A 27,997-nucleotide genomic window follows, 5' to 3' on the forward strand; every position below is an offset into this window, starting at 1 on the left:
CTGCCCTCGTCCTCCTGGGCTCGTCCTCCTGGGCTCGTCCTCCTGGGCTCGTCCTCCTGGGCTCGTCCTCCTGGGCTCGTCCTCCCGGGCCCCCGGCCGGCGTCTCTCTCCCCGCCGCCACTTGCAGGTTTCCCCCTTCTCGTCCTTTGAGGGTCTCACAGCTGCCCCCCAATCAGAACCCTGGTGGTGGTCCCCAGACCCTCCCCAGGGCATCCAGTACCCCGCAAACGTGCGGGCCACCCAGTTTGGTCATCCCCGCTCTCTTTCTTTTTTGGGGGAGAGGGGAAGGGCAATTGGAATTGTGATTTGCCCAGGGTCACCGAGGCAGGATTTGAACTCAGGTCCTCCTGATTTCAGGGCCAGGGTTGTAAACACTGCGGCCTAGCTGGACGGCCTCCACCCTCTTCTTAACCCCTAATAATCTGGCTTTGTTTGCATTCCACAGAAGCTAGTCTCTCCAAAGTGACCAGTGATCTGGTCACCAAATCCAGTGGCCTTTGGCCTTTCACACTGGCTCACTGTCCTCCTTAGTACTCTCCCTCCCCTTCTCTCTGCCTCTTCGGTATCCTTTGCGGGATCCTCCTCAAAATCTTGCTCTTTGGCCATGTGTCCCTCACGTACGCTCCCAGGGCTTTAACTCCCATCTCTATACGAACGACTTTCCTGAAAGATCATGCTGGACGTGCAACAGTTTAAATTTGTCCAAAACAACTCATACTCTTTCTCCCTAAATCCTCCTGCTTAGCTTGTGGCTACAGAGGGCACCTCCACCCCCATTCCCTTCCCTCAGGAGACCTCTCACCTGCAATCTACCCTGGTCCATTCAGGCATCAGAAGCACAGGAATCACACACACACACACACACACACACACAGACACACAGACAGACACACACACACACGCAGTCTCTCTCTCTCCCTCCCTCCCCTGGGGCCTCTGAAACCCATCTTAAGCCATGCAGCCCAACACAACCTCTCTGATCCTGACACTAGCCTCTGGGCTGTTCCATGAACAAGACCCTCACTCTCATCTCTCTGTTCTTCCCGGCTTCCTCTAGGTCCCAATTCCAGGACCTTCTCTGTCCTGTAGCACTTTACTAGTACTTGTTTGCACCCAGGTCCCTGACAGTCCTAGGGACTGTCCTCCTCTTCTGTCCCCAGGGCTCAGCACACTGCCAGCCTGGTACAAACAGGCGCTGACTAAATGTTTGCTGACTGCTCTGCAATAGAGATGTTAATACAAAAGGCTTGACAACAGATTGCGGTTGGGTTTCCAGGCTGAGAAGGAAGGATGAAAAACCACTCTGGTCATATAACACAATGTTTATTTTCCAAACAATTTTATTGAAATGTGCTGGAAGCACAGGGGCAGGCAGCACAAATGTATGAACAGGAAAAAAAAAATCACATGTACAATAATTTCCAAAAGTGAAGGTTAATCTTGGAGATGGAGCCTCCCCCTCTCCAGACTTGCAGGGTTTCCATTATGGTTAAGCCTCTACTAAAACTAGCATTAAAAAAGGAATACAAGAACTTTTGCAAAAAACGGCAGAAAGGAAAGGAGGGTGGGCTTCCTGCTCGGGCCTCATCCTGGCTGTGCCATTAGGAAGCGTGCTGGGCGGTGGAGAAACACAGCTTCAGGGTATAGGGATACGGACCATCTGAGGAGAAAAAAGACAGGAGGGTCAGAGTAGGGAAAATGGAAAGGCAGGCCTGGCATAGGCCTCTTCTATGCCTTCTGGGAAACAAGCCCCAGCCCACAAAGGGCTCTGAGAAGTGTGTGGCAGCATGGGAAGCAAGGCTTGATTCCAGCTCCCCCACTAACTTGACAGGCCCCAATACCTCCCTGGGAGGAGGCCAAGGATGGGCCCCAGCTACTCCCACTTGAGTGAAACAATGAACTCAGACTCAGACTTGAAAGCCTGAGGTTCTCTAACCACAGCCAGTCCTTAGACTCTAAGTCTAAGGCAGAATAGAGTGAGACAACTCCTGCCCTCCCAAGTGCTTCTGCCCAGCTTAGGGCTCTCTTCTGCCCTGGGCAGCTGTCCATCAGCTTTTAGGAGCATCTGGGATGTTGCCAGCAGACCCCAGGTCACGTCCCAGCCCTCCCTTCCTCATAGCCTGTGGTTGGGGGCTGGCCACTCACTTGGATTCTTCATCTGGTAATGGTTCAGGAAACCCAGGGTCTCCAGGGCGTCACTCTTGGACTCCCACTCCAACAGACCTGAGGAGCTTCTTTCACCTGCAACCAAAGCACCCAAGAGATCAGAAGGAAAAGAGCCAGGCCATAGCTCAGCCAAGAGGCTAGAGCAGTGGACCCATCACCCCACCCGGGGGGGGATCTCCCATCACTCACTTTTCCCTGAAAACACCTTCACTGAAGCAGGCCGCTTCACTCCTAGCTCATCGCAGATCTGGAAAGCAAAGAAAGGAAACCAAGTCTTAGAGATGTAGGCCCCACAGCCCCAAGGTTTAGAGTCAGCTTTCAAAAACCTGATCTAGGCAGTTTGGAAAGCACCTTGGAGGGCACTCCTCTCTTTAGCCACTAAGTCTCCAGCCCACAGTAGCTTCTTCATCATGGCCTGATGACAGGCCCCTCCAGAGGGCTCAGGCCATGGCCACGTGGCAGGCTGAGGTTGGACTCTGAACCACTGGTGGCTGCTCTCTCTTACACAATTCGCTGGCCACCAGAGCTACTTAGGTGTTCCCATTCCAAATCATCTGTCTAGTGTTTCCAAGCCCTCCAGGCAGGGAGAAGAGCCACATGGCCTCTGGGCAAGCTGGGGTGGAGCACAAAGCACAGCCAGAGACAAGACCCCCAGCACCTTCCTCACCTCAAAGAAGTTGTCTTCAGTAACCTCCAGGGGTGCATTGAAGAAATGCAGCACATTGCTGGGGTGCTGGATCCTGTTCTTAGCTGCCTGCTCCGGGGTGGAGAACCGATTGTTGCGTGAGCCACTGAAGTCTTTGTAGCTGCACGACCCATCTTCCAGTCCGTAAGACTGGCCAGGCATGATGGCCTGTTGCTTGGAAACGCTGTTGTGGAATGGGAGAAGGGAAGAGAGAGGAAAGACAAAAAGCCATGTTTCATTATCTCTGTGACACAAGTCTCCTGCCTCCAACCCTGGAATGCCAACACCCACCCTCTCTCAAAAACTTTCTTCCTGCAATGACTCAGTGGCCAGCCTCCAGGTATGCCATGGTAATACCTGCAATACTTGCTGCACACAACACCCCCCCCCCCCCCCCCCCCCCCCGCCCCTTTTCTTAGCACTTGGGTGAAATACCTGGAAAGAAGACCCATGTTTCCCAAAGCACTGTTTGGAGGCCAGGGCTGTAAGGTCCTCACTTTCTCTCCATCTTGTCTATCCCAAAGTCTGGCTTCTTTTTGCCCTTACTACCTCTCCCACTCTTCTGCTGACCCATGTAAGCCCATCTTTCTTAATGCAGCCTGCCAAGGGGCCCATGGTGGAAGGTTGCCTTCCACCTGCCAACAACCCCTTGGAAAGGAGACCCTGCCAAGTCATAGGGCTTGGGAAAAGGGATGAGTGGGATGGATGACTCACCACACATTCAGCTTCTGTCCAAACATGAAGTTGTTGTTGAGATGAGTGATCGCTCTGTCCACCGCATAGCCATCCGCCATCTCTACCATGGCAGCCCCCGGCTTACTCTTCATAAACTTTACCTAGAGACAGGAAAGAAGGGCTCCATCCATCAGCAAGCTTTACCCAAAGGACTTGGGCCCCACCGGGGCAGGTTGCCTTCCAAAAGCACAGGGAAGCCTGTCCTAAATCTATAAGGTAGGCCCACCACGAGCTGCCCACACTTGCTAAGAATGCCTGAGAGGCACACATTAGCATCCACTTAAGCACACCCCCCCATTCCCCAAATCAAAAGGAATTTCTTTATTATTCCATGAGACTAAATCTTCTGGTCTATACCTCCTCATTTTACAGACCAGGTAACTAAGGCTCCAAGGGGCTATGGGGGGGGTGGTGTAAACCTATGATCTTCTTCATCCCTGGGTGCAGCCTTTTGATTGAGTCTAAGTTTTACAGAACAAACCCTTTTATTAAAGGATTTGGTGAAGTTTAGATTCAGTAAAAGGGCAGGAGGTTCTCCAGCCCTGGTGCGAAGTCATTTGCCCAAAGGCAAAAAAAAAAAAAAAAAGTCAGAAGCTGACCTAGGATTCTCATCCCCATTCTCTGGACTCCAAAGCTCTTTCTGACCCTGCCTGCCAAGGGCTGAGACAAAGCCTGCCTGCTTCAGCCTCCGCTCCCTGATCTACACCCCTGGGCCAGGCCAACCCTCAGGGTTCTGACTAGCTGCTGGTTTGCCTGCCTGCCCTGTCCCTAGCCTTACCTTCTCCACATTGCCGTAGAGACAGAAGACATTGAAGACACGGTCACAGTTCATCTTGGACTGGTCAAGGCCATATACCATCAGCACAGGGCTGTCTGCGTGGGGGCCATACTCAGGCGGTGGGGGAGGGGGCGGGGGGTGGCCATATTGAGGGCCATATCGGCTTGGGCCCCGACGATGGCCCCCCACTGGTGGGCCCATCCTTCTCCCTTCGTAGTGAGGTGGAGGGGGCCCGTAGCCCTCATCATGGTAATGGCTGTGGTACCCACCGTGAGGCCCTCCTGGGGGGTGGGAAGGAAAGAGAGGGAGGACGGGTGAGAATTTGCGGGGCGGACGGCGGGCAGGGTCGCATGAGCCACGGGAGTCCACGGAGGGGAACCCCCTGCCCTCACCATATTCTGCGGGGTGATCTCCCAGGAGAGGAGGCTGTCTCTGACGCTTATTCGGATTGCTACCGGGGTCACCTGTGGACAGAGACAAATGTCAGAAACTCATCCAGGAGGAAGGGGGCACTTCTTTCCCTCTCTAAGGGCCTCTGCACCTGTACTGAGAACTCTCAAAGCCCCAAGTATGGCAAACCATACTGAGCCTGCCGTCCCAGGGGCTGCTGGGAGCTGGCTTTCTCTTAAGGCCACGTGAGGCTAGGGGCAGAGGCCTGAAGCCTGAAGCCGCTGTGTCTGTTAAGACACATACTCGGTTCTTCCAAAGACTCAGGGAGCCTTAGGGACAGAGGGGAGGGGGGCATGCGGTCCCTATTCCTACCGATGGGCCAGACACCCTATGTTTTAAGAGAGGATCTCTGCTCCCTTTCCTCTGTGATACACCTCAATCCCCACTCCATCCTAGATTACAAGAAGCCAGGGATGGTACAAAGGGGACCTTTATCCCAAATGGTTAATGGATCTCCAAATGTCTGACAAACAATGGGCCCAAATGAAAGAAGTTGAGAAAAAATGGAGATCTCAAAATGGCAGAGGGGCCCTGGAAAGCCCACCTCGCCTCCTTCCACCCCACTGAAATCTTGGCACTCCTTGGGTACTCTGAAATTCAGTCCCCATATCCACCTCACATGGCCACTAGGGAGTAAAAGCTAAGAACACAAGGTCCCAGTACCCCCTCCCCCCAGCCCCAAGGAGGCTGACAAAAGCAGGAATCCGTTAAAATGAGCAATCATGGACAAGGCGTGAACGTTCCCGGAGCCATACAATGTTGCCGTCCCGCCAGCTGCATTTCATACTGGGTTTATTCCAACAGTCAGTCATTACAAAGATGGAAAAGGGCTACTTACAGCAGTACAGAGTACAATGTCCATTTGTCACATAAAACAAATCTGTATTTTCTCTTACCATTGGACGCTTCAACAGTGAGTTAGCACAGTTCTGAAAGATGGCGTCCCATCAAACATACACTGCGACCCTGCATCACATGGTTTTACAGTCATAAATACAATTTACGTTACAAATCCGCTACAATTTTTTTTCAATTTATTTTTCTTTTCAAGTCAATTTTCTGATTAAACAAAAACTGGCTCACAGATGTTCTGTCCTCAGCAGAGACCAGAAAGTGGCCAATAGTGGTGTATAAGTGGAAAGTGTTCCTTCCTCCGTGTTTGCGCCTCCTCAACATTTGTGTGCTGCGGTGGGGTGCGGTGAAGGGGTGCGGCTGCTGCCTGTGTAGCTGGCTCTCCGTGTGCATGTCTGGCGCGTCTGTTATGCGAGTGTGCCCATGGCCCCGCTATGCCCGCCTTGTGCCTCGGGACGCGCCCCAGCTACGCGCCGGGACATCGCTGTGTGTTCTGAGCTGTTTGACCCTTGTTGGGTTTGGTTGGGGTTTGGATCTCCAGTTGGTACGTATTAGGTGGGCAGCCGATGACTGCAGAGAAAAACCAAAACGGAAAAAAAGCCCTCCCCAAACCAAAAAACTTAACAACCAATATGGCGAGGAATGGAGAGGAGGATCCTATAGTCTTGGAGGGCCACTGGAATCTACTTCGGCTTATGAAACGTTCTCCGAAAAGAGTGCCGCTGGGCTGGTTAGGAGAAAACCTCTGTTCTGTGTTTCCTACTTCTGTGTACATTCGTGGGTTCAAAGTTTGGTTTTGACTTTATTAAAAAAAAAAAAAACCACCATAATAAAAAAAGCAGCGGCTGCCGCCCTGTTGAGTCTCTCTCTCTGTCTCTGTCTCTCTCTGTCTCTGTGCTTGTAGCTGTTCCTTGGAGCGCGGTGTGGTGTTCTTGATGTAGTGAGCTCAAATCTGCAGCTGTTTCTGGTACCTGAAGGAGGCTGCGTGTTCTCTCCAAGAAGAGCTAGGGGGTCCTACCCTGTGTGTTCATGAGCGCTGTACAGAGGCAGAGCCACCAAGGGCACGGTCCCCAGGGGGGCTGCCGAACCCCAGCACGGCTCCCCGCCCCGCCGCTCGGCGCCTGTTCTAGCAATGTACCTTGGAGAAGAAAGCTGGGCTTTTCATGTTTCTGTCACAATCATGTAATGCCATTGCTCACTCTGGGAATCACAAATGGGGGGCTGGCCTCAGGAAAAGAGGACGGCCCACACGATGAGGAGAGCAGGGCAGGTGCCCCAGGAGAAGCTCCCGCTGCCCGCCTGCCCAGCCCTCCCCTCTGCTTCCCCAGGGGACCAGCAGAGGGGAGGAGTCCCCAGGGCAGCAGCACCACTCCCTGCCTTCTCCAACCAAGAAGTCGGCTAAGTCTTGGTGAACAGAGGGCTAGCTGCTCCTGTCCTCCATGTGTGCTACTGGCAGAGCAACAAGGCAGAGGACACCCTGAGAGGTTGGCAGGCCTCTCTCCTACCCCCCCAACTGAGGACAGAAGACGCCTTCTTCCCTACCCAGACACAAGGCTTAAACCTGCAGGCTCCAGAGCCACGCACTTCCCACCCTGCCGCCACTTCTTTAGTGAGGAAATCGGTGGTAACTATTCTGTCTTCCTTCCTTCAGGCCCAGGGCCACCCAAGTGGCTCCTGCCTTTCTGAGTTGGAGAACCCATCACTAGGCTGAGCCACAGGCACCCTCCTGTCCTGAGGAGATAGTGGGATACTTTGGAAAAGAATTCTAGATTTACAGCCAGAAGACCTGAGTTCAATCCCCAGCTCTCCAGCACCCTGGGTGCCCCATCCTTATAATTTCTCTGGGTCTGGTTTCCCCTTGGGGGGGGGGGGGGCAGACCTGATGACCTTTCCTGGTCCCTTTCACTTGAGCTCAGTGCATCACTCCTGACCTGGCCCAGTAATCAAAGTCTCTGCACAGACAGGAGGGGTTATCCCCAGGGCCAGTGGCAGAGGAGGTAACACAGCTCACAGGCCAGGAGCTCAGACAAAGGAATAGCTTACAGACAAGCTCCTTGCCCAGAAGACTCAGCCCCTGTGGCCCCATTCTATTCCTGGTTAGGTGCCACAGAAGACCACCTGTTTCCTCCCTGATCTGCCCTAAGTCCAATGGCATTACATGACACTGAGGCCGGCCTAGGAGTGTGCGAGTTGCCTGACAGGCATGACAGGAAGGGGGGGGGGGGGGAGTGAGAGACAAAGAAGGCATCAAGGTTACCTTGTCCACTGAGGTTGGGGTTGGTATAGTCCCAGGTATCCTGATCATTCTTGAATACATTCAGACGTGTCGGCTATACACAGAGAGAAAGAATGTAAGTCTGGGCAATGATAACTCAGCCTGAAACACTGCAAGGAGCAGCAGCATCTGCCGGCAGTCAGGAGGTCTTCCCCCAGTCCTGGATGTTCTCAGGCCCTCAGACATGCCCAGCAACCTCAGGACCCTTGGGGGTCAGGGACGGGGGTTAGAGGGGTCATCCCCTAGGCAGGCAGTTTGCCAGCAGTTCCAGGCTCACTCACCTTAGCGTATTCAATTTTAAGAGTACAACAGCCAGAATAGATGTCAGCCCCATTGAGGGACGCTTTGGCTCGCTGAGCACTCTGCACAGAGTCAAATGTGAACAAAAGTTAAGGAAATGGTTCTAAAGAGAGACAATGTGCTAGCCTCCTACCAACCCCAGCCCTCTGCCAGGCGACCTGGACACAGACTAATTTCCTAGTGGCTATTGGCCTTCACTTGAGCTTGCCAGCCAGACTGGACCAAGAGTCACAATGGCCAAGTCTGGTCTCACTTGATGTACATAATGTGCAAACAACCACATTCTTGTAATGCTTTTAAGGTTTGAAAACACTCTTCCAACAAATCTCGTGAAAATAAGTAGTGCCAACTGTGCCCATCTTGTAGATGAGGAAACTTAAGTATTAGTGGTTAAATGACCTTGGGGTATGTGTGTGTGTGCCTGTCAGCCTTGATGAATGAACACCATGCCTACAATCTCCAGGCTCCTGTTCACAAACAGCACACTACAAGTCACTGAAATGTCATCTGGGCAAGCCAAGCTGGCCAAAGTGCTCTCAAGCTGCCTCCTCCCAACTTCTGGAGGCTCATCACATTCTAGTCACCAAGGATATTCCACCATGGCCTGGACTCCATTCTTTCGAAAGATGACAATTCTCTGCACAGGGCCACAAGGGTTGCAGATGGTATAAAGGACATCCTGAGGAACCAAACACAGACAAGAGGAGGTCAGCTAAAACCACAGACAACTCTCTTGGCCATCCCCCCCAGCTCAGAGCTCTAGCTGGGCTCCCCAGGCTCACCGTTGTAATGGAATAGATGGGATTCAGGATAGTGAAGAGCAGCACACTATTGACACTCCGTGAGTCGTCCGTGTCACCGGGCCGGGAGATCTTCTGGCTGGTCGAATAGTTGACAAAGGCAGGGTGGCCTGCAATGTAGATCTGGTTGTCTGCTGCATAATTAACAGCATTGCAGGCCCCGAGGATATCCTCAAACTCCACCAGAGCCTGCCTCTTTTTGGGCATCACCACTACATAACTAGAAGAGAGAAGAAGAGGCTCCTTTAGTCCTCCCAGAGGTGTTGGGAAGCAGCAAGCCCAATGGCTGACACTGCCTCACCACAGAATGAATGTGGGTAGCAGAAGAGACAAGAAGAAAAAACCCTGGGAGCCAGGACCCCAGAGCTTGCTGGGAGTTTGTAAAATGAAGGCATTGGACAAGAAGCTAAACTACTTTGGACCTAGAAATTATCATTTTGCCCCCCAAATTCTCTAGTTCCTAAATATGATAGTGAATTATAGGACTGGTTCTTAGTAGGAGAGGTTCCAAGAGAGGGCTCACTGGGGCTGCTTCTAAAGTAGAAACAATCACCACACACTGAGTGAGGAAGAAGGCCATAGTTAATCAGGCAGGCCGGTGTTAGTGCCACTGAAAAGGGCCAAGTAGGCCCTTGGAGCTGGAATTAGGGGAGAGGAAGGGGAAGCTCTACTCCAGGTGTGGACAGGCTTCCTGAACTGAACTGATGGGGAGGTGGCTAATTCTGACCAGAAACTAATATACACCCAGTAAATCACATATGAAGAGCTTAAAAAAAGCCTTAGGGACACTTTTGTCCAGCCTCTACAGATGAAGGTCCTACGAGGGCTAAGCTGACTTGGCCAACGTCCCATAAGTATACCAGCGAAGCAGCTCAGTTAAGATTCAAACCCGCGTCTGACTCCAAAAATCCAGTGAACCTCCCACTATACAACAAATCTGGGACCCCAAAAAGAAAAGGACAGACCTCTCCTAAAAATGCATAAACTAAAGCTCAGAAGTGTGAGGAGTAACGTGGATAATATAGACTTGTCAAGGCATATGGTCTGAGAAGTAACGACAAACCTGCCAAGTCAACCTGATCGTAAGACCAAACCATGCAAAACTGGAAGATCCAATTCTCTCTTTGGTGAAGTTTACTTAGGCATGTAAATCATGTGCATGAGCTGAACTGCTGAGACTGAGATGCAAGAATGGGGGAGCAGCAATAGGCAAAGGCAAGAAACATTAACACCCAATCTTTTGTACAAAAACCATTTTCTAACTGATAAATGGTCAAAGGATATAAATAGGCTAAATGTTCCAAAGAAGAAATCCGAACTATCAATTTTATTCAGTCATGTCCAACTCTTCATGACCCCATTTGGGTTTCTCTCTTGGCAAAGATACTGGAATGATTTGTCATTTCTTTTTCTAGCTCATTTCCCAGATGAGGAAACTGAAGCAAGCAGGGTGAAGTGACATGCTCAGGTTCTCACAGTTAGGAAGTGTCTGAGGCTATATCTCAACCCTACAAGTTGAGTCTTCCTGACTCCAGGCCCAGTACTCTATCCACTGAGCCATCGATCTACCCTTAATTTACCCTTATCAAGCACTGTGATAAAAATTCTCCAAACCACTAATTAGAGAAAGGTTAAACTGAAGCAACTCTGAGGTACTAACTCACACTTATCAGATTGGCAAAACTGATCAAAAAATGTAAGGGGGGGGGGGGAGAAAAAGGCATACTAATGCCCTGTTGGTGGAACTCTGAATTAGTGCAGCCCCTCTGGAAAGCATTCAGACCAATACCCACAAAGTCAACAAAATGTGCACACCCTTCAAAACAGAGAAACCACTACGAGGCTAAGAGTTCAAAGAAAAGAGGGAAAGGGCCTACGTGTACAAAAATATTTAGAGCAGCTCTATGGTGGCAAAGAACTGGAATCTGAGGGGTGCCCATTAATTGGAACAAATTACAGCCTATCAATGTGATGCAGTATTGTGCTATAAGAAATGACAAAGGGGGTGTTTTCAGAAAAATCTGGAAAAACGTGTGCAAAATGATACAGAGGGAAGTAAGCTGAACCAGGAGAACAACTCAGACGACAGAAATGTTATATAGCAACATTATAAAAACAAATGACGAATCATGAGGTCAAAGAACCAATGAAAATCCATGCTTCCCAGCTCATGACAGAGAGCTGACTCTGGATGCACCATGAGACATTTTTTGGACATGGTCAATATGGAATTTTGGTTGACTATGCAATTTTGGCTACCAGGGCTTTGTTTTTTCTTTATTCCCAAATGAGAGGTTGCAAGTAACAGGAGGAAAGAGGTTTTTGTTAAATGAAATAATTTAATTTAAAAAAGGAAATCTCTTCTCTGTACTCATTCCTAAGGGTAACAAAATGATCACATCAAGATTATGACCAGCGAGCAGAGCACTCAGGCCAGACTCAGCTAGAAAAGAGAATACTGAAATCATCACGATTTCTCCAGCCCCCAATCCCACCATACCTGATAGGCCCAAATTCCTGCAAGGCCTCCACCAGATCAGCTTCCACCACACCATCAATCAGGCCTCTTATGTGGACGACAGGAGAGGCTGGGGTTTTGTGGGGGTCATCATAATTTTCCTGAGGAAAGGAAACAAGGCCCTGTTTCATTTTCTCCCTGTAAGCTACTGCTCACTTACAGAAACTACCACAGAATCCAAAATACCTCCAATTCAAAAGACCACTCAAGAAATGACTGTGAGGTAAAGGCAGAAGCCATCAACAAAAAGAATTTAGAAAAATAAACAGCTGAGGCAAAGACCCTGATGAAGGAAGCTCTCTGGCCCCTTCCCCATCCCCAGCTCCCAGCAACATAGCATGATTCTCCAGCTAAAAGTGGAGCCTGCTGAGAGGAAACAAGTTATTTGGAGACCTTAGATTGTAACTACGAAGAGATTAAAAACAAAAAAGAAGGAGGAAGCAGAGCCCATACAAGGACAACCCTGCGCTCTGTCCTGCTTCAGACCAGGCTGCACTCAGACTGCCAACATCCCAAGGCCCTGTTTGCCTTGGCCGCACTCCCGTGGAATCTCATAGCTAAGAAAGTTGGGGAGGATGGGAGCCTCCGACTGCCAGAGGCCTACTCTTCCTGGAAGGTCATCCAGCTCAGGAACAGCCCATCCTTTGGCTATCCCATCCTTCCTCCATCCAAGGATAGGAGATTGGGGACCTGAAGGGTCCAACTCATCTTACAGATGAAGGAAACTGAAGCTGAAAGAGATTAAGTCACTTTTCCAGGGTCACACAGTGAGTGACTGAAGCAGGATTTGAACTCTGATCTTCCTGGCTGTAAGTCTAATACTCTACTTGTCTCCTTAGAGGTTGGCAGGGAACTACCTCCCTAGGTCAAATGATAAGAAAGGTCCTTTCTAAAGCCCAGGGATTAGCCAATTACACTCTACAGGAAAAATCAAATTTCAGAGAAAGAGCACCCCTCCTGAAGAGGGTCAGTAGCCCACTGAGTGGCCCACTCAAGCTCCTCCCCCTTCCAATCTAAGATCCCTTGTGGTTGTTTAGAGTGCTCAAGGAAAAGCAGAGCTGAAGCCCTCATAGGGCAGTAGCCCCACAACAGAATCAGTAGAGAAATCCCTAAATACCTTGCCTTGCCCAAAACAGAGGCAAAAGGGCTTCTATTTCATAACTATAGAAGGGGAGTCCCCGGCGGCTGATCTCTGCGCCTGCTCCACTGGGCTAGGGGTGGGCGCTAGGAAAGAGGCCGCTGCAGGGTCAAAGGGACACAAGGCCCGGGCGGGAAGGGAGCCTGACCAGAGGAGGAAACTGAAATGGAGGAAGACTAGGGAGCCCCCAAGGACAGCAGGGGGCAGGCCCAGGGCTGGAACCAGAGCGCTGCCACGCCACGTGGGGAGGCCAAAGAGCCACAAGCTGGGACGGGGAGGAAGACGTTAGCTACTTAGAGAGTGAATACTTAAGACCATGGCAACATGCGAAGCTTCTACAAGCGTCAGCCACAAAAGGAGAAAGGTACCACCACGTGTGACCAACAGACCGACCGGAGATGGACGGCGCAATTACTGCGCAGGCGCAGAAATAGAGCCGCGTATTAGCATCACCACCCCCACCAGCCTGCGCGCGCAACCTCCCAACGGCCACCCACGCGAACACACCGCGCAAGCGCAAATTGTGGAGGCGAGCGCCAGCGGCCACTCCGACCACACTCCCTCCCCCGCCCCAAGAGCACACGCCTCGGCGGCCCCGCGCACGCGCACTGGCGGCCCCCGCAGCGCGAGCCCAGCCGGCTCGAGCCTCCATGAAAACGTTCGCCCCTCCCCCCGCGGCCCCAACGGCACGAGGCCGGCGCGCGCCCGCCCGGCCCAAAATGAAGCTCTCATACTGCCCGCCCGTCCGCCAGCCCCGCAAGGCCCCAGCGCCGCCTCACCCCTCCGCCGCCGCCTCCGCCCGCCGCCCCGGCTCCTCCCCCGCCGCCTCCGTGCTGCTCGCCAGCGTTGTCCGTCTTTAGCCGCTTTGGGGCCCGGCCGCCCTCGCTGCCGCCGCCGCCACCTCCTCCGCCTCCACCGTAGTAACGGCCGCCGCCGCCGCCACCGCCCGCCGCCGCCATCTTCACCATGGCTCCCGCCGCCCGCCGGCGCCGCCGCTGCAGCTGCTGTGGTTCCTGATGCTCCTGCGGCTCCTCCAGTTGCTGCCGCTGCTCTTGCCGCCGCCGCCGCTTCTCCGCCCGGGGCAGCAGCCTCCGCGACATGGCGGCGCGAACCCGCCTCCCCCCGCCTCTCATTGGGGGAGGGACCCGCCCGTCACCCGCCGCCCCCTCCCGATAGGGGGAGCACCCCCGCCCCGCCCCTCCAGTATTCTCATTGGAATTCCTTCTTGTCACTCATGTGCTAGTCCCGCCCCCCCGCCCGCTGAGGTGGGCCTTGATTGGCCCTTTCTGGGCTACCGCTCCCTGCCCCTCCTCTCTTGTGCGCGCTCCCGGCTCATTGCCGCCTGGCAACAAAATCAAGTCTGATAGGGCCCGGCCATGGTCCTTTTTTGAGTTCGGGCCTGCTCTGCTCCCGGCGCGCAGGTGAAGCCCCGCCTCCCCCTGCGTTCATTGGCTGGTCGTCTCATCCGTCGAGCTGTATTCGAGACTGATTGCTTCAGGCCACCAATTCTTCCTCCCACGACCGTGACATGTTTCCCCCTCCTCTCTCTCTTCAGTGGTTGAAACCATTGCCTGTCCGGAGATCCTCGACGTTGATTGGTGCCTTAGCGTGGAGGGGGTGGGGCGAGGCCACAATCACCTTCCCACTGGCATTGGGAGAAGCGGGCGGGGGAGTGTCACGTGATGGACCGAAGGGCGTGGAGAAGGGGACTAGAAGGGGGATTGCGGAATGAAAGGGTGCGGGGACGAAATTGACAGTAGCCAGCCATGTCCCAGTGCTGAAAACGCATCTCCATCTTAATTCCAGAGGAGCAGATCTTGTCCTTAGTTCGCCTCTGCAACCTCACTGAACCTCTGAACCTCAGTTCCCTCCTCTTCAATACCGGGGCGGGGGAGATCGATCAGGCCCTCCGCCTCTCCCTCCTGTTAGCCTGAACTCTAGGCGAGCATACCCCCGGCCTAAGGCCGGACCCCTGGGCGTGAGCTGGGGACAGCTCGGAAGGCTCGATGTCCCTTTGTCCCGCGGCCCCCCCCTCCCCGCCAGCTTCCGTTTGGACGTGGCTCCTGGAAGGTGATTCAGCCCTCGGCCCTCTACCGAGCCCGGCCGCGGTGACCTTGGGGCGCAGCGCCCCCTCCCTGGCCACCAGCTCCTGGGGCACCCCCCACCCCCACCCAGTGACCGTGCCTAGACAGGTGTGTGTCCGCCCGCAGTACGCCCTCAGTCCCTGGTCTCTCCCCCTTCCCCTACCCAGTGAGCCACCCTCCCCCCGCCCCCATTAAGGGACCCCAGCGCCTAGCGCGAGCTCCCCCACCTGCCTGGCATCCGCCTTCACAGCGCCCTGCTCCCCAGCCTGGGTCACCTCCATCTCTTAGAACCTCCGCGAAAACATTCCATCCTCCCCAAGTGCCTTCCTGCCCCTCCCCCTCCCATTACTCGGTGTTGGATGCGGACTGGGCTTTCCCCTTCGGTGGAGCCCCTCGTGGCTCCGGGGGCAGGGACCTCGGCGCCCCAATCCGAGGAGGGACTTCACGATCGATCGGAAGGCGATTGGGACAATGCCCTCCCCTAACCGGGACAATCCCTGTTCTGTGGTGCGGCCTCTTTGTCAGCCTGGGGAAGCCTGTGGACTCCTTCTCAGAAGGATGTTTCCCAGTCTATAAAATGAAATACACGGAATTACGCGGGAAAAAGTCATGTTGAAATACAGTTACCCGGATTCATAAACACCGAATTAAGAAACCCCTGATTTATTCTGACTCCCCCCTTTTACACTGCAGCTGACTTTCCTCTTCTTTTTTCGTTAAATGACAAAGAGAGAGACGTAAGGACTGGAGGGGTTCAGCGGCTTCCGAGAACGTCCGACCCTCAGGTTGGGTCACATCCTGAGCTCTGAGGGGCCCCCAAAAGGCTGTCAGTGTTAGTGGGAGCTCCCGCGCTCTCTCCTCTCTCCTCCCTCTCTTCTCTCTCTCTCTCTCTCTCTCTCTCTCTCTCTCTGTCTCTCTCTCTCCTCTCTGTCTCTCTCTTTCTCTCTCCTCCTCTCTCTCCCTCCCTCCCTCTCTTTCTCTCTGTCTCTCTCTCTCTCTCTCTGTCTCTGTCTCTCTGTCTCTCTGTCTCTCTGTCTCTCTGTCTCTCTGTCTCTCTCTCTCTCTCTCTCTCTCTCTCTCTCCTCTCTGTCTCTCTCTTTCTCTCTCCTCCTCTCTCTCCCTCCCTCCCTCTCTTTCTCTCTGTCTCTGTCTCTCTCTCTCTCTCTCTCCTCTCTGTCTCTCTCTTTCTCTCTCCTCCTCTCTCTCCCTCCCTCCCTCTCTTTCTCTCTGTCTCTCTCTCTCTCTCTCTCTCTCTCTGTCTCTGTCTCTGTCTCTCTGTCTCTCTGTCTCTCTGTCTCTCTGTCTCTCTCTCTCTCTCTCCCTCTCCCTCTTGACTGGAAAGCCTGTTTGGCAGGAATGTCGGAGAAATAGACCAAAGACCTGAAAAAAAAGCATGAGAGATTGCATCTGACCTCATTCCTCAGCTGACTGAGGTGTCTAGTGGCAGACTTGCCTACCTCTCAGCAGCTAGATGCTGAGAACGGTGACTTTGAAAATGTTAGCGTTCACCTGGCTTGCTGGGTGCAAGCAGGACGGTAGGGAGATAATTTCTTCCTCCCTAAGAAGCTATGAAATCAGGCTGACTGGAGAGCATGTCCCTAGAACAGCATTCAGCTGGGCATGTGAAAATAAACCACAGAAGACCTGTGACAAGTAAAGAAGATGCAGGCGCTGGCAGAAGAGGCTGAGCTCAGCGACTCCAGTGTTTGAATTATATAGTTTTCACTTTTGATTGAATCCAGGCAATGCACTCCAGTCTCTGGGTGGGTAATCCTTTCAGGTCCTGAAAACTTGGGAAGATCAGAATTTCAGTGGAACAGGGGGAGGTAACATGAACCAAATCAGTTAGGAATTATTGTTGGAAATATATTCGTGCCTTCAGACTAAGAGATTCCATGATCTTCCATCCTTAGGAGCAAAGACCTAGCGCTATAAAGGACCTCAGATGCCATTTAATCCAGCCCCCTCATTTTTCAGATGAGGAAACTGAAGCCCATTTAGGCTAAGTGACTTGCCCATAGTCACCCAGGTAGATCCTGACTTCAAATCCAGTAAGTACTCTATCTTCTGACCAACCTTAGGCTAGGGCACTAACTGGCTAAGGCTGAGAACCTCAGCACCCAGGGAAATTGTACAAGGCCCCCTGTGCCAAGGGATTGAAAGGGAACTCAGGATCTGGAGCGCAAGCAGGTGCAGGAAAGGTAGCTGAAGCAACCTGGGTTCAGAATGCCACCTCATGGTGCACACAGAGACTGCATCCTGATTCCAGCTCCATCCCTGCCTCTTAGCAGTCAATGTCACCAATGAAAAGGAGCACTTCCCTTTATATAGAGCCCAAGGTCACTCAATTCACTGGAACTCTTATTACTAAGGGCTAAAATTGCATGGGTCTAATTCCCTCCTTGCATGCCCCCCCCATACACACTTTTACTATCCTCTAAGGCCCAGACACCATTGGAGGATGTAGCCACCTTAACTGGGCATGATGGAAAAGGAAGCTTGGGCTGGGAGCCAGGAGGCCTATGACACTGCAGTGGATCTAGCTGAGCTCTTTGCCTTGTCCAGAGTCTGTTTCCTTTATGTACAATGGGGGATGATAACCCCTGCTCAGTCCCAAGGGTCGCCTCAGAGAGCATCTCTGTAAACCTTGGGAATGGGAAATAATTCTGTGCAAAAGGGGCACAAAGGGACATTGACAACCAGCTCCCTGGGGACAAAGGGGCTCAGCTGTCCCAAGGAGACCAGAGTCAGACCAAGTGGAACTGTGTGTATATGTAAAAAGGCCCCAGTGAGGCCCAGTCCCTGAAAGGGAGGGGACTTCTCTCCCCAGAACAATAGGAGATGCTGATGCTAGCTAGTCTTGTGTGAGCTCACACAGGAGTCTCTGTCTGGCCCTTAGCTGCCTTTGGCTGCTGTCTCTATGAAGTGGCTTTGCCTACAGTGTTTCTGCTGGTCTCTGAAATCTCTCTCTCTATGGGGTGTTTCTTCTGTGGTTATCCCTGAAGCCTCACTCTCCCCAGACTGTCCCTGAGAAGTCTCTGTTCCTCAAATATCTCTGCAATTAGCAGAAAGAGACCCCACTGTAAATAAATCCTTCCCATTTGAGGCCATAGTATCTGACAAACTTTCTCCAAGCACTCCTCATCCCTCTTTATAACCCAGAGTATGGAAGGATGAGAGAGTATGGAACTCAGAATATCTGGGTCCATCCCCTCCACTCTCCAAACACAATCCTGTAATAGTTATTCAGATTCTCCATGAGCCTCACCCTAGACCCTGGGGGAAGTCAAGCTGAGATAGCCCACCAGGAGGGAGGAAGCAGGAAGCTCCCTGACTAAAGATCCCCACCCTACCCCATATCCATAGGATTCTCAAGGCAGAGAGGGAACCCAGGTTGGAGGAAATAGGGATAGGGAGACAGCTCTGGTGGTATGAGAGGACTTATAGGGGGAACCCCCCCTAAAAACCAGGATCCCACAAAGTAAAACAAAAGCATTATATTTGCTCAAAGAAATCATTCCCTCTGGACATGGCCCTAGAAAAACCCAAAGTGGAAAAAAAGCAAACAACTCTGGGATGCAACACACTGGGAATGCTCTTGGGCTACATTGACACCTTTCCTGAACCTTCACCTGCCCCATAACTCATGGTCCTCCACAGTTCCTGGAAACAGCTGCCCCATTGGTCTGGGGAAGGAGGAGAGGTCCCAGAGTGGGTGGGGGCAGACAGGTGATGGTGACAGAAATCAGAAGCCTGAGAATTTTGAGCAACTCTCAAGAATGAGACTGTTATGACACCATCAATCCCAAGGAGACAAAAAAAGGGTGGAGGTGGCTGTGTAATGAAAGAGATGTGGATGCACAGGGAGCTCACCAACCAACCCAAATATTTAAAAGGTACGTGTATCCATTGATGATGATGGATGTGTGAATGGGCTAACTCAAAATGCTCTCTGAAGGACATGTCATGTTGGGCTGCAATCCAGAGGTTTCACAACACATCCAACAAATGCCATCCACTCCCTAACATAAAAATTCCATCTTTCTGACACCAACATTTTCCTGGTGATGCTAACCACAGAACACCAGTATCTCAGAAGGATCAAAATTACACATGACCGAAGGGATGACAAAAGGCATACGTATCTCAACGTAATGAACATGCCTATCAGTGATGCAAAAGCATTTCATTTCATCCAGAAAGTGTAGGAAAGGAAAAGGAAGTGGGCAGATCATATATCAAGGGCAAAAGGAGAGTTAGAGGAACAGCTGAAGGCCTCTTAATGCAGAAGGACTGGAATTTAACACTACCTCAAAGAATTGAGCTGACCCATGACCTTTGTACCTTTGCAGAGATAGCAGGTTAAAAATTCTTATTTTGAAGTAGCATCATAATGTCTGCTTGTAATTATTTGTATTTACAGTGAGTTTGTACAGCTAGGAGAAATTAGAGTAAAATTATTTTAAAACTTTTGAAAAAAAATTGTGTCAGTTAACACAATGGAGTCATCACCATGGTGCTTCTAGTGTTAAAAGACTGAGAAGAAGGCGTCTAGTGCTTTGGTAATGGGAAGATGGGACAAGAAGGACACGGGAGGAGGTCTTGCTGAACTGTGATCTGCACTGCTGGAAGGATGAGATCTCAGCTCCATGGAAGTAGAGAAGAAAGAAGTCAGGGAAGGGAACCAGATGAACAGCAAAAAGCCACATGATTCCATAAGAGCTGTGTCTAAAAATCCCTGTGTGAGCTCAGGCTAAACATGAAGGCGAAGGAGAACCAAAAAATGCTCTGGAGGCGACAAGAGGAAGACCTAAGAAGCAAGACAGACCAGACAGTATAGAGAAGGCCCAATGATTCTGCCTTCCGCCCTGATTCCTGATTCCATTTTCTTTACCGCGGAGGAGGAGCTCTAGATTAAAAAGGATAAAACAGAAGGGCCCCAGGGGCCTGACCTGGAAGAGCTAGAAAAAAATCATCTGAGAAGGTGATGAATGTGGACTTGGTATGGACCAAGTAGTCCAAAAGCCAGGGTGACCTTAGGTGGCATTGAGAGGCACAGAGAAGGAAAGCAGGGACCTCATCATGAAGTCTGCGTTTAGTTCTGAAAAAGACAGTAACAAGTTGGGTGCATGACCAGGCAGGGCTGACCAAGATGCTGTGGATGTGGACGTTGTGATTGGGCCCTCGAGGGGACAAAGGGTTAGATCTCAGGGACTGGACTGCCCCAAGATAAACTGGTTGGTTAGAATTCTTGTGGAACAGATTCCCCCTGGGAGGGCTGCTCCTGTGGCAGCCTGTAAAGGGGCCTTCATCAAGGACCACAGACTCTCTTTTGCTCCCTTCCCTTTTTTCTCTCCAATGGATATGACCTAGAACTGCCCGTTGAATGACATCGTGGGTATGGGAAGGGAGGAGGTGTGTATTTAGCCTAGAGAAGAGAAGAATTGGGGGAGGTAGGAGAGTGTGTGATAGTCTTTGAGGCTCTGAAGGTGTATTATGTGGAGAAGGAATTCCTTATTTTGCTTAGTCCTAGAGGGCAAAAGTAGCAGTTGTGGCCTGCTCTTGACATGTGAACACAAGATGTTAGCCTGATCATAGGAAAAGCACTGTGGCACTGTGGCAAAGTCAAATGAGCAGCCTAGGGGGGTAGTGAGCTCTCCATCACTGGAGGTGTTTAATCAGACTCCAGATGGCCACTTGTCTAGGGATGTTGTAAGAGAGAATTCCTGTTATGAAATGGGAGGTCCATGCCAGCTTTTAGTTTCTGTGATGGAGACTGGTTGGAGCTAAGAGAGAAGGAAAATTTGGGGACCAGAGGCTGAATGTGGGCATGAAGGCAGGAACAATGAGGAGACAGGAGGGGTAGGATAAAGGGTATATGTGGATTCATGGGCCTTGTGGAGGAGAAGGACCACCTTTCATTAGCAACATGGGAGTAAACGAGGAGAGAGAAAGACGGAGACAGAAAGAGAGAGAGACAGAGAGGGAGATAGAGACAATAAGAGAGAGAGAGAGAGGGAAGGAGGGAGGAAAGGAGGGAGGGGGGAGAGAGAGAGAGAGAGAAAGAGAGAGACAGAGAAGGAGACAGAAACAGACAGATGGGGAAGAGAGAGGAAGGAAGACAAACAGAAAGAAGGATAGAGGAAAGGAGACAGCTAGAGAGAGAATGGAGTAGAGGCAGCTCATGGCAAATGGAACCCTCCCTCTGGATACTCCCTTCCCAGGAACCTCAATATCTAGTCCCTCTTACAGGTCCCTTGTCCAGTCCAAAGGAGACAGAGGAGAGAAAACAGAGGTTAGTGTTGAAATGCTCTTGTTTTTGGATGGGGCAGGGTTAGGGAAGGCTGGGATTGGCAGGCAGGAGACAGAGGAACATCTCTGAGTTGTGACTGTAGGCTCGAATGTCATGGGTCACAGGTCGCTGGTGGTAAAAGAAGCAGATTCCCCTGGCAGGCAGCCATTCTCAGCTCCAGACTTGTCTTCTTCCAGACTCTCCCAAGGGTTCTCAAGTTGCATAGATGGGCTGGGTTGGGGGAAGGGGAAGGATGGGAGTCAGGGCAGGGCAGCCTGCTTACCCCCCAAATCCAGGCCTGCCCAATCCTCAGTGTTCTCCACGGGCCCAGCTGTTCAGAGGATGGGAGGAGGTTACCTGGCCACAGTCCGGCCCGAGGTGTGGAGTGTCCGACGGCGTTGCCAAAGTCGGATGGAGGCCCTAGCCTCATAGCTGAGGCCTTTTGGGGCTGACCCAGATGTTGCTGGCTGGAAGTGGGCTATGTGGTGAAGGGCCCCAAACCAAGTGGTCAGGTAATACCCAGCTGCAGGGTAGGAGTCAGTAGGACCAGAGTCACCTCTGGCCTCTGGGTTACAGCTCCCCCCAGCAAGTCTTGGCTGGCCCACTCGATCCCACTCTGGGGTCCCTTCCCCAGCTGGGTAGTCTAGTCCTACCCTACCATGTCAAACCTACAATGAGGCCTCCATCCCTCCCAATTCATCCTGAGACATCCTGGCTCTAGGGCCCTAGGACCTAGGGGTCCACTCTCTCCATTGAGACATGCCTTTTGAGACATCCCAACCGCCTGCCTATCCTGACAACTGCTGTAGCTAGAGCCAGCAAGACCCCCCAGAAACCCCCCACCCCTGCCTTACTTTCCCCCAGCAGCTCTGCAGGGTCCAGAATCTCCATGAGGAATTCCACATCCAGCTGGGTGGCCTCGATGTCTGGACTCCACAGAAGCTCCTCTGTCAGGGCTGGCAAGAAGTCATCGGCCCCCAGGGGTTCTGCGGGAAAAGGTCATTGGGCGGATGGGGATAGATGAGCCTCCTGTGCCAGCTCCACACCCACACAGGCCCCACTTACCCCGCTGCCCACTCTGGGCAAGGCCCTCATAGACATCCCGACAGATGGCCAGCAGAAGAGCCACTTTGCGCTGTGGCACGCAGGCAGTGTGTAGGCGAGCCAAGCGGGCATGGATGCGGTGTCTGGTTGGGCTGGGGACAGGGGCTTCCTGCAGTGCCCGGGCTCGCATCCCCTCCTGATGCTGCTGTAGCTGCTGGAGATCCTGGGCTCTCAGCGTACGAAGCTTGGTCCACAGGATCGGCTGGAGGGGCCTCAGCACCACCCAGCACACAGCTGCCTCCACCATGGCTTCTGGGGACATGACATCAGACAGTGCCCTGTGGGGGCGGGACCTATGGGTTGCCCTCCCCTGTGCCAGATACCCTCTTCACTTCCACCATCAGGATGTAAGCTTCTTGAGGGCAGGGACTATCCTTTACTTAGATTTGTATTTCTAGTGCTTAGCACAGAGCCTGTTGTTTGCTCACTGGCTGACTCAGAGCTGTACATAGTACAGGGCCTTTGCCCCAGATACTCCCAAGGCAAGGGGAATATTTCTTCCAGGCAGTGACCACCACCACCATGCCTCACTCTAGGCAGCTACCCCAGGTTGTCCTGTCTGCCTCACTGTCCGCCTCTCCTCTAAGCTGAGTTTGCCCAAGCATAAGAATGCCTACTTCTGGCTCTTACCAGCCTTAGCCACCCTTCATTGCTTTGTCCTCCTCCTCCCTCCAGTCACTAACCCCACAGAGTTTGTTAGATATGAACACAGACATGGGAGAAAATCCTGACCCGCTCATGGGTATATGAAGGGAACATAGGCATGAAGACCCATGTGGCAGGCCACATGTGGCCAAACTCAGGCAGAAGGAAAGAGAGAGGAGCTGGAGAGGCCTGGGCAAGATGAGAATGAAACCGAGGACTCACTGATGAATGAGCATGTTCCTCTCCCCGGGTCCTCCAGCCCTCACCCCCAGAGGCCACCCTGCCTAAAGGCCCCCACTGTCCCACTCTCATGTCCAAACCTCACCCCCTGCCTTCCTGAGAAAAGCCAAGAGCTCCCTCTGAGTCACATCTCAAAATCCCCCAGCATCACCCCCAATCTTTTCTCCTTTACGCCAGTCTCTGATGAAGACACAACTGCTCCTTGTTCAGGCCAGTCCCTTGATCCCCTACCGCCTTGTGCCCTCGATAATTCTATCCTCTCTCATATTCAGCACTGCTCCCACAATCATCCTCTCTCTCTCTCTCTCTCTCTCTCTCTCTCTCTCTCTCTTTCTCTCTCTCCTCTCTTCTATCTTTTCTCTCTCTCTGTCTCTCCCCCTTCCCCTCTGTTCTACCCCCTCCCATCTTTAGGCTCTTTCATCTCCTGGCTCTTTCCCTACTGCCTACAAACCTACAAACACACCCAAGTCTCTCCCTTTCTAGTCCCTTCCCCTCAAGTGTTTGACCCACATCTCTCCTCCCTTTCTCAGAACTCCCCTCCTCCCCTCCCACTCCTCTCCCTCACTCCTCACCCTCTGCCTTCCAACCTTCAGTTTCATCACTCAATGCCACTATTCTCTCCCAAGTCACCAGCCATCTCCAATTTGCTGGTTTGGCCTCTTTTTAATCCTCAGCCTTCTCAACACCTCTGAGCATACCCCTCATCCCCCACTGACCTTTCTCTCCTCTTTCTCTTCTCTCTCTCCTGGATACTCTCTTCTAGCCTAACTTTTAGGACTCCTCTCTTGGGTCTTCTCTTACCCATTTGACTACTGCTCCTCAGGTTGGTCCATCCCCCACATCCCTTCCACCCACTCTGGATGTCCACGAAGGCTCTGTCCTCAGCCCCTTGCCTTTTGACATTTTCTCCCTTGGTGACTCATTGGCTCCCTCAGCTCTAATCACCATCTCTGAGATGACTCCCAGATCTAGACACTGAGCCCTGGACTTTCCCTTGAGATTCAGTTGAGAATCTTCCACTCATTGGATACTTTGTACTGCTGCTCTGTAGGTATCTCCAGCTCAATATATTCAAAACTGAACTTGTTACATTTCTCCTAAAACAACACCTCTTTTTTTTTTTTTTTTTTAAAGAAGGTAACACAGCTAGTAAGTATCTGAGGCCAGACTGGAACTCACTCTGGGACTGGTGCTCTATCCATTCCGCTATACCTCTTTCTGTCAAGGTCGCTGTCATCCTTCCAGGCACCAAGGTCACCACCTCGGCCTTATCCTTGCCTGTCTCTCCACTTCAGCCTACCCCATCATTCTACTTCCATCCCATCTCCGGAATCCAACCTCTTCTCCCCGCTCATCTAGACTGGTCCTAGCTGGTCTTCCTGCCTCCGGTCCCAGCCTCATTCATCCTATGGCCAGCAGCTAATGAGACTTTTCAAAGTGGGGACTGACCAGGTAACCTCCTGACTCCATAACCTCCTCATGATGCCCTACTTGGCTTCTAATCCCCTGCACAACTGGGTTTCTCCTGCTCCAACAACACTGGCTTTCTTGTCTATACTTTAGCCACTTTACACATGGAGGATGTTCTGCATGCTTTCTCCTCCCTTCCCACTCTCAGAAGCCCCAGTGTCCTTCAAAACTCTGGTCAAGAAGGACCTTGTGTATGGAGAGTTTCCTGCTCCTTCCCTTGCCCCCATCAGGGCCCTCTCCTTTCCCTGAATTAACTTGTGCATTGTGTGTCTATGGTGTCTCCCTGAGGGCCCCCCAAGTGCCCTATACAATGCATGGCACATAGTAGATACTTATTAAATGCTTACTGATTGAATGATTGAGATGAACATGTGTGAGAGAAGGGACTTAGAAGAGGGGGCCATATATGTAAACACAGAAGAGGGACATTTCTGTCTGTGTTCGGACCTTAAAACAATATATAAGTGAATCACATGAGGGGGCGCATGTTTGTGTACACACACGCACACACACAGACCTTACCTAGATCCTCATGATCCTGAGTGGGTAGGGCTGTCCTGGCCCTATAGGCAGCCTGGACCTCTGGGTCATTCACTAGGTGGTCTTTGAGGTCAGCGAGAAGATGGCGAATGTCCTGCAGCAGCTCAGTGGCTGGGTCCCCAGCCTCTGGCCCACGGGAACCCCTCTGGGCTTCCCTGAGCCTGGCCTGAAGTGCTCGATGCTGCTTGGCCACAAGGCTGCCCTGAACCTGTGCCAGAGCCTGCACTCTCTGGTACACTCCACCCCCAGGCTCTGGGTCTTCCTCCCCTCCATCCTTGGTCTCATCAGCCTCCACCAACTTGTCCTCAACTTTCTCCAGGTTATAGAGGGACCAGGTCTCAGTCTCAGTCTCAGGACTCGGAGGACCCTCTATCCAGGAGACCCGATGAGGCCCCAGAGACTGAGGCGCTATGAGGAGAGAGGAAGAGTGGAGAAGAGCTTGAGTCTTCCCTTCCTCCAAGATCTAGGTAGGCATTCAGAGCACTCATCCCAATCCAGTAGGTGCCAAACCATCCACTTACCTAGGGTATCCTTCCGACCCGGTTCTGAGGTCTCCTCTTTGGGTTCCCATGACCCATGGTCCCTCAAATACAGGGGATTCACCACGGAGAGGGCCCCTTTGGTGGAGGTGACCCAGACCCTTCCAATATGGAGAGGTTCTGGAAGGAAGGAGGAAGCAAGAACTGATAAGGGAGAGGTGGAGGCACCCAGATGGTGCATTCCTCAGCTCCCAGACTCACCAGTAAGAGGGACTCCAGGCCTCAGGGATCTGGGGGGAAGGAGCAGGGGCTGGGGCAGGATGTCCCTGGAAGGGGGATAAGAGGGTAACAATGAGGGGAAGGTGAGGGCCCCCCCCGGTCCCCCTGAGCTCCCTGATCACCCCCTCTCCCACCACCCTACCTGCTGGTGGAGAGAAAAGCCAGGAGTTCAGGCAAATCTGGGAAGCTGAGCCGAGAGCCCTGCAGAGCTACTCCTAGAAACAATGGAGGAGATTGGCCAGGCATCCCCAAGGCTCCTTCTCCCTCTACCCAGGCCCTAAGAGGGCTCCCCTCTCTGACTCAGGGCCTTGGTTTCTAGAGCTTTAGACAAGGCAAAGACTCTTGTTTCCTATGTCAATGCCAAGGGGAGTGGGGAGGGTCCCCAGTGGGGAAAGGGGTGAGGGTCTGCAAATCTGACCCCTAGGTTTGGGCTAGGTGTCTAGACACCTGGAAGGATGTTGAGGTCTGGTCCCCTGTACTTCTGTCGCTGTGGTTGGGCTTGGGGGTCTAGAGGTCTTGAGATCAAGTTTCTCACCTGCAGAGGTCTCTAGAATCCGAAAGGTTCCCATGGCCTCCCGGTGGGGGTCTGTATTCATCGTGAGGGCCAGGCTCAGGCCAAACCCTGTGACTAGGAAACTCTGGAGGAATCACAAGGAGCAAAGAGGAGGAGTTACCTAGGAGGGAAGAAAAACCCCAGGGGACTTTCGGAGGGTAAGGGCTGCTCTGAGGGGCTTCTTTGGACAACAGTGATCAGAAGGGCCGAAGAGAGCTTCCTCCTCCCCCAACACACTCACCCCTGGGGGCTGCTGGGCCAGCATATCTAGAGAACTCCGAGCATCGAGTTGTGGGATCTGCCACAGACCCCGAGTCCTCATCAGACGGCGTCTTAGCTTGAGGAGCCTGGGGAGGGTTAAGGCTATCTCACCTGCCCCATTCACTGGGGCCTGCTCCCACCCGAAGGCTGAGGCTGAGACTGGCCTCAAAGAGCCCAAACCCAGAGGGGCATCAGGAAGCAGAAATGGAGAAGCAGGGAGCTAACAATCAGGGGCAGGGGGAATCTCCTTCTCAGCCTGAGAAGTATTTGTGTATGTTGTGAGGGGAGGTTTGAGCAAGGATAACATGTGAGTGCATTAATGAGTGGGGCTGGAGGGCCGCAGGATTGGGTTGGAAAAGGAAACGATCACGGCCCTCCCTGCACTCCCCTCACCTCTCTCCCTCCAGTGGATGTCCATCTCCTGAATCCTCAGGCTGGTGCATCTTCCAGGAACACAGGCCAGTGGCCACTGACCAGACCCAAGGGAATTCAAGGCCTGACTCTTGCACCTGAGCAGGGAAGGCTGGATCATGGGCATCAAGAACATCTCTCCCCATGACGAGCCCTCCCACCAACTGTAGGATCTGGCTATACATAGGGGGCAAGGACTCCTAGGCAGAGGGCATGAGGGGTCTGCACCAGGGTTCCTAGGGCCAGGAACAAGGAGGCTAGCTGGTTCAGAGGAAAGAGGCAGGGCTACGGGCTGGCTCCGGTCCTAGGGAAGAAGAGTTGGGGGAGGTCCCAGGGAGGAGTAGAGAGAATAAGGCTTGGCTGCCTAGGTTCCCATGAGAAAGGGGAGGCCAAGTACCCGGGTCCCAGGGGAGGATAAAGGGGAAAGCTAATGCCAGGAGACAGGGGAGGCTGGGCACCTGGGTTCCCAAGGGACCCAGATTACCTGTTCTTCATGGGGAAGTTTCCAGAGCAACAGGAAGTAAAGTCATTACTCCCCTGAGAGGAACCCAGCTGGGCAGAGAACGGAAGGGGGGGAGGGGAGGAGGAGGGGCCGCATCGAAAGCTTCCTCTCATCACTTTGGGAGTCAGGTGTCCGGCCTTGGGAACTCTGGGTTGGGGGACAGGGCACAGGATGGGTCTTGGGGGTCTCAGGAAACCTGGATCTCAATCTTTTTGACCTGAATACAGGATTTCAAGGGTTCCCCTGCCCCCATTTCACCCCACTCTATTTCCTGAAGCTATCAGAGAGCCAGCAGGTTTCACTGGGGCAAGAGGTTTGGGAGATGAAGATGAAAGTCCTTCCTGGTGTCTAACCCACTTCCTGCCTGTGCACTGTGGCTCCTCTTGGGCAACAGGCTCCCTGACCCCCAAAGCACAGCAGTGCCCCCTTTGAGAGACAGA

General features: G+C 52.6%; 2 protein-coding genes across 8 annotated transcripts; both read right to left on the reverse strand.

The window, feature by feature from the left end:
* Nucleotides 1-1,322: 1,322 nt before the first annotated feature.
* On the reverse strand, nt 1,323-14,196 carry HNRNPL (heterogeneous nuclear ribonucleoprotein L). 3 transcript variants are annotated; one of them, XM_072608312.1, is made up of 13 exons: nt 13,477-14,196; nt 11,542-11,660; nt 9,024-9,261; nt 8,833-8,920; nt 8,223-8,317; nt 7,924-7,996; nt 4,757-4,828; nt 4,365-4,645; nt 3,566-3,687; nt 2,834-3,035; nt 2,356-2,413; nt 2,146-2,241; nt 1,323-1,660 (listed from the first exon to the last, which is right to left on the reverse strand). In XM_072608312.1, the coding sequence occupies exons 1-13, from the start codon at nt 13,828-13,830 to the stop codon at nt 1,602-1,604; spliced, it is 1,857 nt and encodes a 618-aa protein (XP_072464413.1). In that variant the 5' UTR covers nt 13,831-14,196; the 3' UTR covers nt 1,323-1,601. The 3 variants fall into 3 exon arrangements, with proteins under 3 accessions (XP_072464413.1, XP_072464412.1, XP_072464414.1); XM_072608311.1 differs by having other exon boundaries at nt 4,365-4,828; XM_072608313.1 differs by lacking the exon at nt 13,477-14,196 and adding an exon at nt 13,013-13,210 and having other exon boundaries at nt 4,365-4,828.
* Nucleotides 14,197-21,077: 6,881 nt separating this feature from the next.
* Nucleotides 21,078-27,880, reverse strand: RINL (Ras and Rab interactor like). Of its 5 annotated transcripts, XM_072608317.1 has the most exons (12): nt 27,540-27,880; nt 27,038-27,153; nt 26,625-26,730; nt 26,366-26,468; nt 25,973-26,045; nt 25,813-25,877; nt 25,594-25,731; nt 25,055-25,480; nt 22,139-22,429; nt 21,928-22,059; nt 21,431-21,596; nt 21,078-21,304 (listed from the first exon to the last, which is right to left on the reverse strand). In XM_072608317.1, the coding sequence occupies exons 2-12, from the start codon at nt 27,085-27,087 to the stop codon at nt 21,193-21,195; spliced, it is 1,662 nt and encodes a 553-aa protein (XP_072464418.1). In that variant the 5' UTR covers nt 27,088-27,153; nt 27,540-27,880; the 3' UTR covers nt 21,078-21,192. The 5 variants fall into 5 exon arrangements, with proteins under 5 accessions (XP_072464418.1, XP_072464416.1, XP_072464415.1 ...); XM_072608315.1 differs by having other exon boundaries at nt 21,431-21,551; nt 27,038-27,880; XM_072608314.1 differs by having other exon boundaries at nt 27,038-27,880.
* Between the last annotated feature and the right edge of the window lie 117 nt (nt 27,881-27,997).

The sequence above is a fragment of the Notamacropus eugenii genome, chromosome 5, assembly GCF_028372415.1.
Source record: "Notamacropus eugenii isolate mMacEug1 chromosome 5, mMacEug1.pri_v2, whole genome shotgun sequence".
In the NCBI taxonomy this organism is placed as follows: Eukaryota; Metazoa; Chordata; class Mammalia; order Diprotodontia; family Macropodidae; genus Notamacropus; species Notamacropus eugenii.